The 17,753-nt window shown below is 46.3% G+C and overlaps 1 protein-coding gene and 1 pseudogene across 2 annotated transcripts; one reads left to right on the forward strand and one right to left on the reverse strand.

Moving 5' to 3' along the window:
• Nucleotides 1-12,439: 12,439 nt before the first annotated feature.
• Nucleotides 12,440-13,688, reverse strand: LOC136505290 (zinc-finger homeodomain protein 9-like). 2 transcript variants are annotated; one of them, XM_066500446.1, is made up of 3 exons: nucleotides 12,918-13,688; nucleotides 12,705-12,832; nucleotides 12,440-12,625 (listed from the first exon to the last, which is right to left on the reverse strand). In XM_066500446.1, the coding sequence occupies exon 1, from the start codon at nucleotides 13,555-13,557 to the stop codon at nucleotides 13,006-13,008; it is 552 nt and encodes a 183-aa protein (XP_066356543.1). In that variant the 5' UTR covers nucleotides 13,558-13,688; the 3' UTR covers nucleotides 12,440-12,625; nucleotides 12,705-12,832; nucleotides 12,918-13,005. The 2 variants fall into 2 exon arrangements, with proteins under 2 accessions (XP_066356543.1, XP_066356542.1); XM_066500445.1 differs by having other exon boundaries at nucleotides 12,440-12,832.
• A 299-nt stretch (nucleotides 13,689-13,987) lies between these two features.
• LOC136505292 (histidine biosynthesis bifunctional protein hisIE, chloroplastic-like) lies at nucleotides 13,988-17,003 on the forward strand (annotated as a pseudogene).
• The last annotated feature ends 750 nt before the right edge of the window (nucleotides 17,004-17,753 follow it).

The raw sequence follows: 17,753 nt of genomic DNA on the forward strand, positions 1-17,753 counted from the left end.
GCAAAGTTTAAGAATGGGAAGTTTATCTTCCTTATCCTGTATGTGGATGATATCTTACTTGCTAGTAGTGATTCCAGTCTACTACTGGAGGCAAAGAAGTTTTTGTCCTCAAAATTTGATATGAAAGATCTTGGTGAAGCTTCGTTTGTTCTAGGGATCGAGATTCACCGAGATAGAAGTAAAGGGGTATTAGGATTGTCACAAAAGGCATACATAGAAAAGATCTTAAAGAAATTCAATATGCACAGATGTAGTCCCTCACCTGCTCCTATAGTTAAGGGCGATAGATATGGGGATTTTCAATGCCCCAGGAATCAGTATGAGATCGATCAAATGAAAACGGTTCCATATGCTTCAACTGTCGGAAGCTTGCAATATGCTCAAGTATGTGCGTGCCCTGACTTGGCATTTGTTACCGAGTTACTTCGCAGATTCTAGAGCAATCCTAGAACAGAACACTGAAAATTAGTAAAGAAAGTCTTACATTATTTGCAAAGAATGAAAAGCCTCAAAATGACATATAGAAGATCAGATTCACTCCATATAGTGGGATATTAAGATTCTGATTATGCGGGAGATGATAGAAAATCTATGTCTGGATATGTATTCACTCTTGCAAGGGGAGCTATTTCATGGAAAAGCTCAAAGCAAACCGTCACTACATCGTCCATAATGTATGCCGAGTTTGTAGCGTGTTATGAGGCAACGGGACAGGTGAACTGACTAAAGAAGTTCATACCCGATTTGAAGGTGGTTGATGACATCTATAGACCACTTAAGTTATACTGCGATAATAATCCGGTAGTACAGTATGCTCACAATAATAAGTCAAGTGGTGCTACCAAACACATTGACATAAAGTATTATGTTGTGAAAGATAAAGTCTGGGATCATGTCATAAGTCTTGAGCATATAAGTACCAAAAAGATGCTCGCGGATCCGCTTACAAAAGGCTTACCACCCAATGTGTTTAGAGAACATGTAGCCGGCATAGGCTTAAGGGAAAGCCTATAATTCCTGGACAAAAGAAGGCCCAAAGTTAAGTATCTATTTCAGAATAGAGTGGTGTGTTGTAGTTGTTAAATCTATCGGCAATTGACCGTGACAATGAAACATGCTCTATGCGCTAATCTGTAATGGAATGAACAAAAGTAAATTATACGAAATTAAAAGATGGTAGGAGATCAAGGGGGAGATTGTTAGATTGATCTCTAATCCTAAATTGGGCCCAACAGCCTAGTTGAGCCTTTGATCCGTGCCCTGATCGGGGGCGCCCAACCCACTATGGATGGAGGGCCCTTGTCACACTTCGTAATATATAGAGGTGGGGGCCGGTGGCTTTGAGTACGAGGTTCACCTAAGCCGAGCTCCCCACTAAAACCTAAACCCTAATCCCGATTAGAGAGGGGCACAGCCAGTGACAGGAAGCCACCAGCCGCGCTGCCCCGCTCCATCGACCCCGTACGACACCTCTACTGCACTGCCACCGGGTTATCGCCAAGCATTGTGATGGCGAGCCCATCTTCCTCCAAGGCAGCCGATGGTTTGCACCCTTCACCCCTCTCTTTCTCTTGTTCTATCTACTGTTATTGCACTAGTAGATGTTCTAGGACTCACAGTTTTATTCAATAGCAAGTAGACATGCTAGTTCTATGCCTAGAGGTCCTGCTTTAGGTCTAACAGGAACATGTATGTGACACGAAGGAACTAGGCAGCCTTGGCCTCAGAGATTTTGGTATTCAGAACACCTGTCTTTTGCTGAAGATGATACACAGGCTTCACTCCCAACAATCCATCATCCTGGGCACAATGGGTCACAAGGAACGCTTGCATTGCCTCACTCACAGGAAATCTCGTTGGTAATCACTAGGACACAATGAGATCTCTACTGCCCATCTATCATGCAATCACAGAGGTGAACCTGGCAGATGGAACAACAACATCCTTCTGGCATGATGTTTTGGATGGGCATGACAGTCTTGCTGAGAGATTCCCAGAGCTCCTTACTCACTGCCAAAATAATGAAATCACAGTCAAGCAAGCATATGATGGAGAACTTCAATGATCACTGACCGCACGGTGATCAGCTCAAGCAAACGAGCAATTGGTTCAGGTTACCCAAATTATGACACGGCACCCACTATCTGATGGGAGAGATCAGAGGCACAGCCCTATGCTCAAGGGAAATGGGGACCTTGTTAGCAGCCTGCCCCTGCTTGTGACAAGCCAAGAGAACACGTCTAGGATAGAAGCCGTATCCTCACTTGCTGCTAAAGATGAAGTTGTTCTAGCCTTCCGGTCCAAAAGGCTCCGTCGACCCAGTACAAGAGTAGCTAGCCCAATGTGGCTTGTCTGAGTCCATTGTATAAGTAGGGGGAAGGCAGAGAGGAGAAGGGGCATGTATGACAGAAAACCAAAATTACTCTGAGTAATCCGGCCATTGTGCCGTGCACTACCTTCTGTTCTTCCTGTTCTTCATTTCCAAGTATTTACTCCTTACAATTGGTATCAGAGATCAGTTTGAGCCCTGGTCTCTGATCCCCCTCATACCCACTTCACTCGTCTACAATGCTCTCTGGGAGCCATGGAACTAAACCTCAAGCTAGTGCTGGAGGAAATCCAAAAGTCGAAGGAAGAGTTTGGGCGTCTTTTTGATGAGCACAACGAGCAGTGGGAGCGACGCTTTGCTGATCTCGATCTTGCCTGCGCCGCCCACAATGCCACCATCAACAAACACCTTGATGCCATCGAGCTCGCCGGCGCCGACACAGCGTACACCATCGGTGGGTGCGTTGTTGATCTGGATGATGTCCGCATCGACCCCCTCCACGACAACTGCATCACCACCCATGAGGTGGCCGCCACGGACCTCGGTACTTGGCACCTGAAGGTGGAGGTGCTCATCGACGACCTATGGATCGGGGTGAAGAAGCTATCACAAGGTCGTGACCCTAAGGTGTTCGACGCTTCGCCTCAATGGCCCAACATCACCGCCTCTTCTTCCTCTGAGCCCAGTGGGCACGATGCTGCATCGTCTCACCGGGATGGTGGGTTCGGGACCAGGGTGGTCTGGACTCACATCCTAGTTATGGGTAAGCAATCTGACCCTCCTCCCCCTCCCCCTCCTCCTCCCATTCCTCCGTGCTCGACACCACTGCTTCTGCACCATCCACTAGCTCCACCGTACCCTTCTCTACACCCTCCTCTGCATCAGTCTACCCACCCTCCACCACATCTCCCACTGCTCTACATACCCCCTCATTCACCAATTTCAACTCCTCACCACCCAACTCCTCACGACACCCATGAGTTCCAACTCCAACATCCAACTGGACGCCTCCCTAAACTTCCATTCTCAAAATTCGATGGCAAAAACCCACGCCTCTGGCGTTCTCGCTGCGAACGCTATTTCAACATGTATGTCGTGGATCCCTCACTTTGGGTTAGCATCGCATCCATGTATGTGGAAGGTGCCGCTGCCGGTTGGTATGAGTCCATCGAAAACACCCCAACCACTGTAAATTGGACAGCCTTCTGTCAAGCTTTGCACGATCGATTTGATAGCGATCAGAAGGAAGCTTTAATTCATAAATTGTTCCACATCAAACAAACTTCTACGGTGTTAGATTATGTCGAGCACTTCTCTATCTTAATTGATCGCCTCAAATCCTATTCTGCTTCTACTGATCCACTGTTTTATACAATGAGATTTATCGATGGCCTTCGGCCCGACCTCAAAGCTATGATACTAGTTTCTCGGCCACAAACACTTGATACTGCTATTTGCATGGCTCTTGTGTAGGAGGAGGTGGCTGGCCAATCTGGTGGCTAGTCTTCATTTCGCTCGTCAGCACATGTTGAGTGGTCTCCAAAGCCCACACCACAAACCGCGCTGCCGCTACCACCACCTCCGCCTCGTGCTGAGAAGCCCATGGCGACGCCTGTAGCCACCGAGCCCGCAACATCTTCGGCGACTAGTGCTCTAGCTGCTGTCAAAGTGTATCATCGTGCCTTGGGATTATGCTACAAGTGCAACGCCAAGTGGAGTAAGGATCACCAGTGCGCACCGGAAGTCCTGCATGCGGTCGAAGCTCTTTGGGAGTCGTTGGACCCTGATGTTGTGATGGCTGCGGAATCATCTGATGATCCGCCAACTGAACATGTGTTTTTGGCCATCTCAAAATTTGTTGTTTCTAGGGTACCTGCTGCTCGTACTATTCAATTGTTGGTCTCGATGTCAGGTATTCTAGTGCATGTCTTGGTGGATTCCGGGAGCTCCTCTTCATTTATCAGTAACAATATGGCTGCTAAGTTACATCACCAAGATTCAGTATCTCTGTCTAGCTGTGTGCAAGTTGCTGGTGGTGGTGTGTTGCAGAGCTCCTTGCTACTTCACCAAGTTCGTTGGATAGTTGGCTCATGCTCCTTTCACACTAATTTTCGGGTGCTGTCTTTGGGAAACTTCGATGCAATTTTGGGCATGGATTGGTTAGAGGCCTACAGTCCAATGCAAGTTCATTGGGCCTTGAAGTGGTCGGCAATTCCATATGATGGAAAGACTCAGGTGTTGCAAAGTTTACTGCCTGATGAACTGGAACAGCTTCTTTTGCAAATTGAAGATACCGCGCCTGCTTTCTCTTCACATCATGAGGTTATCACTGTACCAGCCCCCATCAGTTAGTTAATTGAGGAGTTTTCTGACTTGTTCTAGCCACCAACATCTCTTCCACCTTCTCGCACTTGTAACCATGAGATTCCTCTATTGCCTGGTGCTCAACCGGTCTTCATTAGGCCCTACAGGTACCCGCCAAAACTGAAAGATGAAATTGAAGCCCAGGTTCAGGAGATGTTGTCACAAGGGCTAATTCAGCTGAGCTCTAGCTCTTTTTCCTTGCCGGTCCTGCTTGTCAAAAAGAAAGATGGCTCGTATAGATTTTGTGTTGACTTCAGATACCTCAATGCTCTTACAAAGAAATCTAAGTTTCCTGTTCCAGTGTTTGACTAGTTGGTGGATGAGCTAGCAAACGCTAAGTCATTCTCAACACTGGATCTTCAAGTGGGTTTTCACCAGATTTTGTTGCAGCAAGGTGAAGAATTCAAGACCGCTTTCCAAACTCACCTGGGTCAGTACGAGTTCAAAGTGATGGCGTTCGGCATTACTGACGAGCCAGGCACATTTTAGGGTGCCATGAATGGTACTTGGGCTTCGGGTTTATGCTGCTTCGTGTTGGTCTTCTTCAACGATATTCTCATCTACAACCCCACCTTTGAAGCCCATGTCGACCACCAGCGGCAAGTTTTTCAGTGGCTACGCGCCGATCAGTGGAAGCTCAAACTCTTAAAATATACCTTCGCTAGGGAGTCTGTCTCCTACTTGGGTCATATCATCAGCAGCCATGGCCTTTCCATGGACCTAGCAAAGGTGCAAGCAGTGCTCGAATGGCCCGTTCCATCCTCAATTCGGGAGCTTTGAGGTTTTTTGGGCCTTGCCGGTTATTATCGGAAATTTGTGCGTAATTTCAGCATCATTGCCAAGCCACTCACAGATCTCCTAAAGAAGGATCAGTTGTTCATATGGACCTCAAACCATGATTTGTGTTCTCTGTGCTGAAACAAGGTCTATGTACTACCCCTGTATTGGCGTTGCTGGATTTCAGCTTGCCCTTCCACATTGAAACTGATGCCTCCGGGTTAGGCATTGGCGCAGTCTTACAGCAGAATGGGCATCCCATAGCATTCATCAGCAAGGCTCTAAGTCCTAGGAATCAAGGTTTGTCAGTCTACGAAAAGGAATATCTCGATATATTGATGGATGTTGAACAATGGCGTCACTACTTGCTTCAGGGTGAGTTCTTTATTCACACTGATCATCGCAGCTTAATCCATCTAAATGATCAGAGGCTACATACTGCATGGCAACAGAAAGTATTCTCCAAGTTGCTTGGGTTATAGTATAAGATACTATACAAGAAAGGCTCTGAGAATGGCGCTGCAGATGCCCTATCTCGCCGAGTGCACCAAAACCAGAGCTATGCTATATCTTTAATCTCCCACAATTGGCTCGATGAAGTTGTACAAGGCTACTCTTCTGACAAAGCTGCTATTGATCTATTATCCCAGCTAGCTGCCAGCCCAGATAGCTGCCCTCCATTTTCCTTAGTCCAAGGAGTCATCAGATACAAGAACCGTCTATGGTTGGGTTCTAATAAGCCCATGTAGCTTAAAATTATAACAACACTGCATAGCAGCCCCTTGGGTGTCACTACAAGAAATAGGGCTTTACATGACGGTTTACTGGTGATGTTCTAAGAAAGCATCATAGAATTCTATTGTCTATGACGGTTCATTCCTGAGGTGATACATCTATGACAACTGGTTTAGTTGTCATCACTGTTGGACATCACAGATCATATTCCCTTGTAAACAGGGAAGTTGGTACCCAAGGGGAAGGTGGTACCAGCCTATCGATGAGGTTAAATGTGTAAAAATTATTTTTTTTTGAAAGTAAATGTGCAAAAACTATTGCCATGGCCAGGAGTCGAACTGCAGGCATCTTGTATTCAAGGGTAGGGAACTAACCACTGAGATGCAGCGTTGTTTTCGATGAGTACTAATCTATTTCAGATTTTGTCCTCTGCTAAACAAATTATAGTGCATTGAAATCCCTAGTCTATGACGTTTTGTGTTTGAGTGCACAGAAAAAATATGTCGCAAATTTTCATGCTCCGTGCGTGCCTATGGGACTCAAAATTTTTCCTCCAGTGACTCCCTCCCTCTTATCCTCTCCCATTCTCCCTGCAGCAACACACATGTCCCAGTCTCCAACCTTTCTCCACCTTCCCTGCCATCCTCTCGACCATCCCTCCCCAATCCACCTCTCTCCATCCAGGTGCGCACAACGCGGGGTTGTGGTGGCGTGGATTTGCGGTGCGGGGCTAGGGGCTGAAGATGCGAGTGGCGTGGGGCTGCAGGTGGCGCTGGGATGTGGGCAGCGTGGATCTGCGGGCGATGTGGATCTACGACGCGGAGCTTCGTGCTGAAGCTACGAGCGTCGGGGTAGCTACCGTTAGGGGTGGCCGACCGTCCCGTCCTCGCAAGCAGGATCGTGACTCCACCGAGTCGCCCGGTCCTCCGCCGGCGGCCAGCTACCCCACGCCGGCGCACCCCCGCCTAGCCACCTCAGCCCTTCGGCCTCCGCCCTTGGCCGACGCTCGGAGGCCATAGCCAGCCGCCCAGGCACCCACGTCGCACACTCTGCAGTGTGCTGCTCCTCTCTCCTGTTGCCTACTGTGGTATGCTTTTGTCTCTTAAACAACAGTAGATTTTAGCTAAACCCAACTCTGAATTTTGTACCAAAATTATAGTGTTTTTAGCCGAATTTGAGCCTTTGCAACTTCTAAACGGTGTAGGTTTTGATCCATGTCCTTAAACAAGATCGGTAGAACTTTATGTCTAGAACATATTTCTTTATGATAGATTAAATCATGTACATGTGAATTTAGGAGAAATTCTTTGATGAACATAGGATCTCAATCTCAATTGTGAGCTCTGAAGTTATAAATTGCAGGTATATTATTATCATAATTTTGACATTAGTTCTCCAACCTAATGTATATTGTGTGCTCTGTAATAAACAAGGTATGGTGCTAATTTGCAGCAATCTAGATTAGAGAAGATAGCTAGCCGATTTGATTTTTTATATGCTCTGTTACCGATATGATTTCTGAGAACTTGAGATGCATAAACAACCTTTATTCTAGAACTTGTCACTTGTACTGCAAACTGCAATCAGTAGCAATAGAAACTTTAGTTCCAGATAGTCGTTCCAGGAACTCGGTACTTAAGAGTTTCTAGTGTTCATGGGATCTGTTCCTCACATTTGCAGGCACGTATGGCCAATGTGAACTTGTCAAAACAGGCCTAGTGGAATCGTGATGTAACTTTCACTAGCTATTTTAACTTATGCAGCTACCATCAGTGAGGTATCCCTTTTCCAAATTACTATACTAGCAGTGCAAATTACTATACTAGTTGTGTTAAAAAAATACTATACTAGCAGTGCAAATGCAACTGCCAAGCCAAATTGTTTTGGTTATGTTTCCAGCTTTAGTGTGCATAGGATAAATTAAATTAGGAGATTTGCAGAACTTGTCTTATAACTAGTTCAGCTATGTTTTCTGATTTGTTAACGAACTGATCTGCTAAGTTCAATTATGTTTTCTAATGCAAGTCTATGCATTCTGTTTGTCCTATACCTCAAAGGCTAATTGTGTTTTCTTTTTCTTTCTGTACCTCTATAGATGATGCCTCATGCAGAGAAAACCAAATGATTGTTCAGGTGAATATCTTCATCGATCCATTCATTCATCAATCATTTTACAGAAGTCTTAAATGTAGAGATCTAGTGCAAACATTTGACTAAGTGCTATGCTGTTATGTTCACCTCATGTCGTGTAGGCCTATCTAGGCTCTCAATATGCTCCTGTCTTCTTCTTATTAAGTTGACAATCTTCAAATAAATAGCAGTTGTGATGTAGAAGTTTTAACTTGGCCAAAAGACCCTTGCAATTTTTTCAAAGATAGTACCTTTGCACATGTGAGTTTTATTACCGATCAAGTATTCTTTGCAGATGTTTGATGAGGCTATCTGTGAATTGCGGCAAGAGAATCAAGGTGCTCATGGTGGCTATTTTCATTAGTCATGAAAGATTTTGTTGTGCGAGTAAATCATATGAGTTGTTGCTGTACAAGCCAACATCTTAGTTTTGTAAGTACTTGAGTGTAGCTTGGTTATTGCCTTAGTATTTCGTGTGAAATGTTGTACAAGTACAAATGCTGATGGTTTCAATGAAAATGATTAGCAATATTTTGTCAGTTGTGAGCTTTGTTGTAGTTTATGTGTGTTTCATGAGTGTGCTTTAATGTGTGGCATGGTTAATATTGATTGTATGGTTAATGCTGTGATGATTTGGCACTAATTTGTGATGTTCTTTTTCGTCACTATGGTTTGGATCTGGGCTGGTTATAGGAGACAAACAACTAATTCATGACGAACAAAAAAAAGCCAATCTGTGACGGTCCATTTTGGTCCAATAAATGTATGACGCGGGATACATGACGTTTTTCTTGATCGTCATCATAAGTTAACTATGACACATTTTTGTTTGTCTGTGACCAAAGTAAACCGTCATGTACAAGGGTATTTTTTGTAGTGTGGACACTCGGGAGCACCAGCAACATACAACAAGATTAAAGCATTATTCTTCTGGCCTGGTATGAAGTCTGACATTTGGGCTTATGTTCAGTCGTGTACTATCTGCTTGCAAGCCAAGCCGGACAGATCTCGTTATCTAAGCCTCTTGCAGCCACTTCCAGTGCCATCTGCTTCGTGGGAAGTTATCTCAATGGATTTCATCGAAGGGTTGCCATAGTCTGGCTCGTTCAATGCAATCTTAGTAGTGGTGGATAAGTTCTCCAAGTTTTCACACTTCATTCCTCTGCGCCATCCTTTTACGGCAGCCTCTGTTGCCAAGGTTTTCATGGACCAAGTGTACCGCCTTCACGGTCTTCCTCGAGCTATTGTCTCAGACCGCGATCGCATATTTACAAGCAACTTTTGGAAATCTCTGTTCAAGGCAGCTGGCTCAGAGCTTCAGTTCAGCTCCGCCTACCATCCACAGACGGACGGTCAGACAGAGCGTGTCAACCAGTGCATCGAAACATTCCTTCGCTGCTTCGTGCACACTTGCCCAGCTCATTGGAGTCGTTGGCTGTCGCTCGCCGAATTTTGGTACAATACGTCCACACACTCAGCGCTGGGCCGTTCCCCTTTAAGGTATTATATGGCTTTCCTCCACGCCTATTATCGGTGAATTTGGATGATGTGGCTCCAGTGCTTGAACTTCACAAATGGATGGCTGATCGAGAGCTCATGCACACTGTTGTCAAGCAACACTTGCTCCGTGCCTAGGCTCGCATGAAACGCCAAGCTGATAAAGGCCGTTTTGAGCGTCACTTCACCGTGGGCGACATGGTGTTTTTGAAGCTCCAACCCTATATTCAGTCATCCCTGTTCCACCGCTCCAACAAGTAGTTATCTTTCAAGTTCTTCGGGCCATTTCCAATCATTCAGAAGATTGGTCCAGTCGCCTACAAGCTGTTACTTCCACCAGGCGCTGCCGTCCACCCGGTCTTCCACGTCTCGCAGCTGCGTTCTTCTCCTGGCAATCAGCAGGTATCGCCATATCTACCTTCTTACTTGCAGCAGTTTCAGCTTCCACTTCGTGTGCTGCAACGCCGTTGGACGTCCGGGGCTCGGCCTGTGGAGCAAGGCCTTATCCAGTGGTCCCATTCACCTCCGGAGCTGTCTACTTGGGAGCCGATCGAGCAACTCCGCTAGCAGTTTCCGCGAGCACCAGCGTGGGGACACACTGGTTCTGAAGATGGGGGGAATGTTAGCAGTCTGCCCCTGCCCGTGACAAGCGAAGAGAACACGCCTGGGATAGAAGTCGTATCCTCACCTGTTGCTAAAGATGAAGCTGTTCTCCGTCGACCCAGTACATGAGTAGCTGGCCCAATGTGGCATGTCTGAGTCCATTGTATAAGTAGGGGGAAGACAGGGAGGAGAAGGGGCATGTATGACAGAAAACTAAAATTACTCTAAGTAATCCGGCCATTGTGCCGTGCACTACCTTCTGTTCTTCGTGTTCTTCCTTTCCAACTATTTACTCCTTACAGACCTCGACACAGCCATGCTATACAGAGCGCTGAAGAGTGAGCAATCAGCTCCGAACGCCTGGACAAAGTTTGTTTGGAAGAACAAGGCTCCACCAAGAGTCAAATTCTTTGCGTGGCTGCTCTCCCAAGAGAGAATCAAATGCAAAACAAATCTGATAAAGAAGCACATCGTCGACAACACGGTCTGTGAAGCCTGCCAAGCGCCTGAAGAAACGACAGCACATATCCTGGAAGGCTGCCCAAAAGCTCAAGAATTCTGGAATGCCATTCAGATAACCACTAATGCTGACTGGCCGGTGCAAGCAATCAGAGAACTGCAACAACCTAAACACATACCGGGCAAGTTCTTCAACACTTTCCTCCTGCTTTGATGCTGGCACATTTGGAAGAGAAGAAACGGCTTTGTCTTCAGCTGACAGGACTTCACTGACCGCAACATTGGCAGCATGCAAAACTGAAGCCTACCTTTGGGGTGCTCGTTTACCACGTAATGATAGGGAGGTTGCTACTACTTGGTGCTCAATCTTAGCTAGCACAATGTAAAAGAATCACGAAAATGTATTCCAAACAATATTTGTAAACCTCATGGCTATTAAGAGCCAAATATGAATGAAAACCCAGGTGGGGGACTCTCTCCCCTCCCGTCGACTTATCAAAAAAAAAAAGGAGCTGTGTGTATATGTGTTTGTTACGTATGTTCTATCAAGATCAGAAGACTATGATGACAATGCTAAATTAAGCACTGACTGAAAAATTGCTTCAGTTATTGAAATGGCCATGAAATCACAGTGATTGGAAGATGTTTCTGTCAATGCAGAGTTGCAAGCCAGCATGCAGAGTTACGGCTGACACAGGTTGCCTCTAAGCTGCCACCTTCAACAATTTTCAGTAGAGGGCCGATCCAATTACATCTGAACAAAGAAACCACTAATCCCAACACAGATAATGCCCCCCGAAAGAAGTTAAGATAAAAAAAACCTATATAATATAAAGATAGCAATTCAACCCTATATAACTTTGCAAAAAACAAAAACAAAAAGCAAACAAAGCAAGAATTAATAATACTCCAATACGCCGGATTCACAATTTTCCTACTACATACATCCGTCATAAAAGTTAATATGACTAGGTTAGTTTGAAAGTCTAGAAAAAGTAATTATTATGACACACGGTTAAGTATATTATAAAAATTTATGGAACACCTAATTTAATAATATTAATTTGGTTTCCTATATGTCTGTATTTTCTCCTATAAATTTGGTGAAACGTAACATAGTTTTGACTTAGGAGAAACCGATAAAGACATATAGTATGGGTGGAGGGTGTATTTCACTTTAGGTTTAGGCCCGTTTTATACATGTCTTCTGCTGGAGCCGAAGCCGTGTCGAAAAAACGTTTGGTAAAACAACTTCTCATAGTAGACCTAAGAGAGGGATATTTTCAGCTCCAGAGTTGAGGAGCTAATTCATTTTAACCTATTTCGAAAAAAAAAGTAGACCCAGACAGTTGCTGAAAGTACTGAAGAAGTTGCGTTAAACAGGACCTTACTAGTTTTAAGTATTTTGTCGTTGATGATAATGTTTTAGTACTGTGAAGTGAAGAGAAGATATAGTGGCAATCATATCATGCGCGGAGGGAGGTGTGTGCCGTGGAACCAAAGTTGCATTATAAAATTTGATATATTTTACTTAATTTTGAAAGAAAAAAAATGAGTAGTACAATTGGGCCCTTCACAGTCGAGTTTCTGGCAACGCCGTCGTGACCGATAAGAAATGAAACACGCAAGCTAAGTGGAAGACGACGACGAAACCCCACAAAAGCTGAAAGGCGAGCCTGTAAAATTTACCAGTAAATCACCAAACCACGAGTCCGCGACAGACATATAAACCTGCCAGGAAACAGAAAGCCTAGGCTCTTACTGTACTAGATAGAAGATCATAGATGTCGAATAAACTAAGCTAGCATACCAATAGAAGATCATAGATGTCGAATAAACCAGCCATGTCTCGGGCAGCTCATCGGCTGGCACCAGCACCACGGCGGCGACAACGAGTACTCGAGTCCGACGTGCCGTTGCGGATAGGGAAAATCGGTTCTAGCATTGAAAGATGCCAAGAATCAGAAAATACCATCAAAAGAGTTCTGTTACGTAAAATACCATTGAAAGATGAAAACGTTACCTGAAAATAGCATTTCGTCACGTTGTCACGTTTGGAGGTAACGGCGTCCACTTCCCTTCTCCATTCCCTCTCTTCTCTCTTCTCTAGTTTAAGCGGACTGCGGCGATGAAGCTCCTTTGGCGTTGTCCGTGTGGTCGGCGGTGACGGTGGGCGCCGAGGAGGCGGTGCCGTTGATGTTGAAGCCGGTGGCGCTGGTCGGGGACAAGGTGAGGACGGTAGGGGGAGGGTTGATCCTGGACGGGTTGAATGACGACGGTGCAGCAGCGCCGCCTGGGGTTTGTAGCGGCGCGGCGCCTGCGGAGGCGGAGGCGCTGTGGCCGCCCAAGAAGTTGTGCTTGTTGTTGTGCATCCAGACCTTGAAGACGGCCTTGCCGACGCCGATGTCGCGGCACCACTCGTCGACGATGGCCTTATCGCGCTTCTGCAGCCGCCACCCGAGCCTCTCCGACAGCTCCTGCATCCGCTGCTTCAGCTTGGCGGTGAACTTGGTGCGGAACCGCTTCTTGGGCATCGGCATCGCGCCCCCGGCGGGCGGCGTGCTCGACGGCGTCAGCTGCTGGGCGGCTGGGGCCTGTAGCCTCTGCAATGCGGCAGCCGCCGCAGCCCCGGGCGCGCCGCCGGAGCCAAGCGAGAGCAGCATGTGCGGGGCCGTCGCGAAGTACGGCGGCGGCGGCGGGGGCTGCTGCGCCACCGGTGCCGGCACGTGGTGGTGCGACGGCGGGGGCGGGGACACCGACCGCTCCTCGTCATACTCCGAGCCCTCCGAGTCGGAATCGGAGTCGTCGGCGTCGACGACCCCCGGGTGGTGGTGGCGGTCCTCGGGCGTCTCCTCCCCGCCGCGGTGCGGCTGGCCGTGCAGCACGCTCGGCGGTGGCGGCGCCGGGAGTGCCAACGGCGCAGGCGCAGGCGGGGAACCCTCCACCGTCCGGCGGTGGAAATTGCGGTGGCACCCCAGCGCAGAGCAAACCTGCACCTGCTGGCTGCTGCCCCGCTCTCCTGTCGCGCACAGCGTCGGCCAAATCGAACCCGCCGCTACCGCTAGCCAAATCGGACCCTAGCGCCGGCCTCCGGCCAAATCGAGCGGCGGTGCAGGCGCATCGGGGAGAGGGGAGAGGGGAGAGGGGAAGCGCGACGCCAGATCGAAGAGGTGTTGCAGGGGCGTGCGGTCGTGCGGACGGCGCCGCCAGCCAGAGCCGGCCAGCCGCACCCGCTCCTGACCTCCTGTCTGTGCTGCTGCAGCCACAGCACACGGCAGGCGCAGGGCGAACTACGGCACAAGTACAGCTGCACAGGCTTTGTACGTACTAGCAACTAGCCAGCAAGCAAGCTGTTTGTAGTACTCGTGTTTTATTCTGAATTCCATTCTTCAATTGCTCTGAAGAAGAACTCACACACACCGCACACTCGGGGTTCCGATGGTGGCGGCTCCGGCGGCCGCACCAACTCATTCGCCCGCGTCCTCCTCCTCCTCCTCAGCGTGCCGCGCGGGAATCTTCTCGAGGGGGACATCCCGCCCCAGTGTTCGCTCCGTCGCTGCTTCGGCCCCTGGATGGAGGAGGCGCAGGGAGCCGTACCCGGCAGTCTCCGTGGCGGCGGGCTCCGCGCAGTCTGCGCCACGAGCTGTAGCCGTCGACACCAAGGTTTGGAGTTTTCTCTTTTTCTTTTCTTCTCGCGAAATCTGCTTCTCTTATTACCTCGGGACCAAAATAGTTGGAGGGATTGGAGCGGGCTGTAAGCCACTGGGGATGCAATCGGCTCCTGCCCTTTAAGTGCGCTGTTGAGGGTGAGGACCGCTACACTTCCACATGATGGCTACAGGCCCTGGATGAGGATCCACCACTAGTGTTGTGCAAGGTTTTATTTGTTCCACTCAAGGAGAGTTGCAGCAAAGACATTTCCTGTTGCCTTGGATAGATTGCTCTGTTTATGCTGTAATAGGATGGAATACCACAAAATTATGGTGCTAGTGCATTGCTTGCAGCCAACGTTCTTGATGCACCATCGATGTTATCTAGTCGTCTAGCCAATCCTAGTCTCCATGGGACCAACCAGAAGACTAGTCGGGATTAGTTGTTGACCAGGGTGTTGGTTGGTCCTAGTCGTCCTATATATATCAGGACTGATATACTAATATACTATATGTTTATTCGGAGGATTTAGAATTCATTTACGTATTTCCTTGTACATGCAGATATATTCTTCTAACCTCTTGAATATCAATATCTTTCCAGTGTAGACTCTGATAGTAGTATGAACTACAGCCATTTGAGACTTTGCAGTAGCTCTGCTACAATTTTGTATCAGTTTTAAATGGAAGCAGAATGTCTGTTTTTTTTATTGTTCCCCTAATATTGAGTTTAAACTATCATTAAAGCAATAAAGCCTAACATAAGTTCATTATCGTGCTGGATAAAAAAATCAGGTTGGCACGTTACTAGACAGCGTGAAGTGGGATAGCAAAGGGTTGGCTGTTGCTATTGCACAGAATGTGGATACTTGGCGCCATTCTTATGCAGGGTTTTGCTAACAAAGAAGCCCTTGCAAAAACTATATCAACCAGGAAAGCTACATTCTTTAGCCGCTCAAGGTCTTCCCTGTGGACAAAAGGGGAGACATCCATGAACTTCATTAATGTTCATGACATTTTCCTTGACTGTGACCGTGATTCTGTAAGCATGTTCTCTGTTGTGAATAAATACTTTCACTTCAGCTTTAGAGGGTACTAACTGCGTAGATGTTTTGTTTTTTATACAACTTAGATAATATACCTTGGAAAGCCAGATGGACCTACCTGCCATACAGGAGCAGAAACCTGTTACTATACTTCAGTTTATGATGCTCTACAAAGTTCGAAGGTACTCATTCTCAAGTTACCCTTCCCTGCAATAGACTTTGACTCATGATTTAAATTAATATGTGATTTCCGTTCACAGCCCAATGAAGGCATGCAGGTTGTGACAACCCTGTACTCACTTGAAGATACAATTAGTAGACGAAAGGAGGAGAAAGTTACTGAAGGAGGTGGCAAGCCATCATGGACCAAAAAACTATTGCTTGATAACCAGCTACTTTGCTCGAAAATACGGTATGTGATGTTATGCTTTTTCTGAACCATCACGGTACTGTATTATTAGAAAACTGTTAATTTTAATGGGAAAGAGAACTGGTATTAAAGCATTGAGTCTTTTCTCTCTTTTTCTGAGTCTAGTTCACCAAGTTCTGCATTTTAAAATAGATAGATCCATGTTGAATTAGCTTAATGCCTCAGTTATGTTTATTTATGCTTTCATAGTACTGCATTTGACTGGAGAACTGATGGGTTAATTTGGTGCAACAAGATTTGATCGGTACAGGAGACCAGAAAAGATAAAAATTCATTTGTCTGTGTCAGGATTTGTTTATTGATGGTTTTGTAGTGAGTTTATGACTTGGCATCACTAAATGTGTGAGAGAATACGTTTACCTGACTCAGGCACATTTCATACCTTTTTCTTTTGGTACTGCCATGTTTTGTTCTCCTTCTCCCTACTTTCTCTTAATGAGAATGGCAATGTATTTCTCTCTTAATGTCAATGCTGCTATTTTTGCATATAATTCAGTGAAGAAGCTGGCGAACTAATTCAAACGCTGCTTGAGAACGAGGGCCAATCTCGTGCAGCTTCGGAGATGGCTGATCTGCTGTACCATGCTATGGTGCTGCTCAGAGTCAAGGATGTAAAGATGGAAGAAGTCCTTGAGGTCCTGAGGAAGAGGTTTTCGCAGTCTGGTATTGAGGAGAAGGCCGGTCGCAATAAATCTTAGCGTGATTGGTAAATGGTGGATGGCTTCTCCGATTTGCTATCGATTCCAGCACCGTTGCAGAGTACTATGGAAGAATTTTGTGTCTGATGATTTTCGGATATGTTTTCTTTTTTTCTCCATCAAGACGACTATGAATTTGTGGTAATCATACACAATCCTGTTTCCTAAAAAAACACTGGAATGCATTCTTTATCCCTGAAATGCTTGGTAGTTAATCAATGAAATGAAATTAATCAGCACAAATTCTTCTCTCGTCTTGTATTTGTTCAAGAAAGTGGCTTCATAGTACATACCAAACATGCTTGTAACAGCACCATATTCTATTCTTGCATGACATCCAATTGATTCCGTGCAACCTCAAATGCTTCTTCCTCTTCTTCACTCGATGATGAGTTCATCTACAAACATTTTCGAAAAATCAACAACACATGCATGATGTGGAATATACCTGTTTTAACACAATTTGATAGAGTAGAGACCATCGTATATTTCAGCTCAAAACAGCTCAGAGAACCAGCGTGTCAAGGAGAACTCGTTCATCCATCTATGCAGGCACCCGTTGCTTGCCACGGCGAGTCATCTCGACTGGCAGCGGCGACTTCTGGGCGCACAGAACGAGTGCGCGAGAGGGAGAGAGAACGCGAGCGCATTCCGGAGCGTGCCTAACCTTCCCGCGAAACTTGGTGCCTAACCTTCAATTTCAAACATGTTTTTTTAGATAGTAACTAGCAAATTTAGCAAATATGAGCGTCTGTATGTTGCAACGAGGTGTACAGTTTATTCCGTGCTGTTCGTACAAATGATGATGAGTTATCTATTTTTGTTTAATTTAGTTGTGTTTGATTCAATCTTAAGGAAAATAAATTTGAAAACCTATAATAGCTAATGCAATAAAAGATTGATCACATATGGAAGATTGACAGGAGATTGACACAACTTAAATAGACGTTATTGGCCCCGTTCGCTGGTCTGAAACTTGGCTGAAAAACACTATTCCGGCTGGTTTGTTGTGAGAGAAAAATACTGTTTGACTGG

This window comes from Miscanthus floridulus, chromosome 14 (assembly GCF_019320115.1).
Source record: "Miscanthus floridulus cultivar M001 chromosome 14, ASM1932011v1, whole genome shotgun sequence".
NCBI classification, from domain to species: Eukaryota; Viridiplantae; Streptophyta; class Magnoliopsida; order Poales; family Poaceae; genus Miscanthus; species Miscanthus floridulus.

Bases quoted from the DNA above. Each gene is read 5' to 3' on its own strand.
- LOC136505290 (XM_066500446.1), bottom strand. From the start codon at position 13,557: ATGCTGCTCTCGCTTGGCTCCGGCGGCGCGCCCGGGGCTGCGGCGGCT.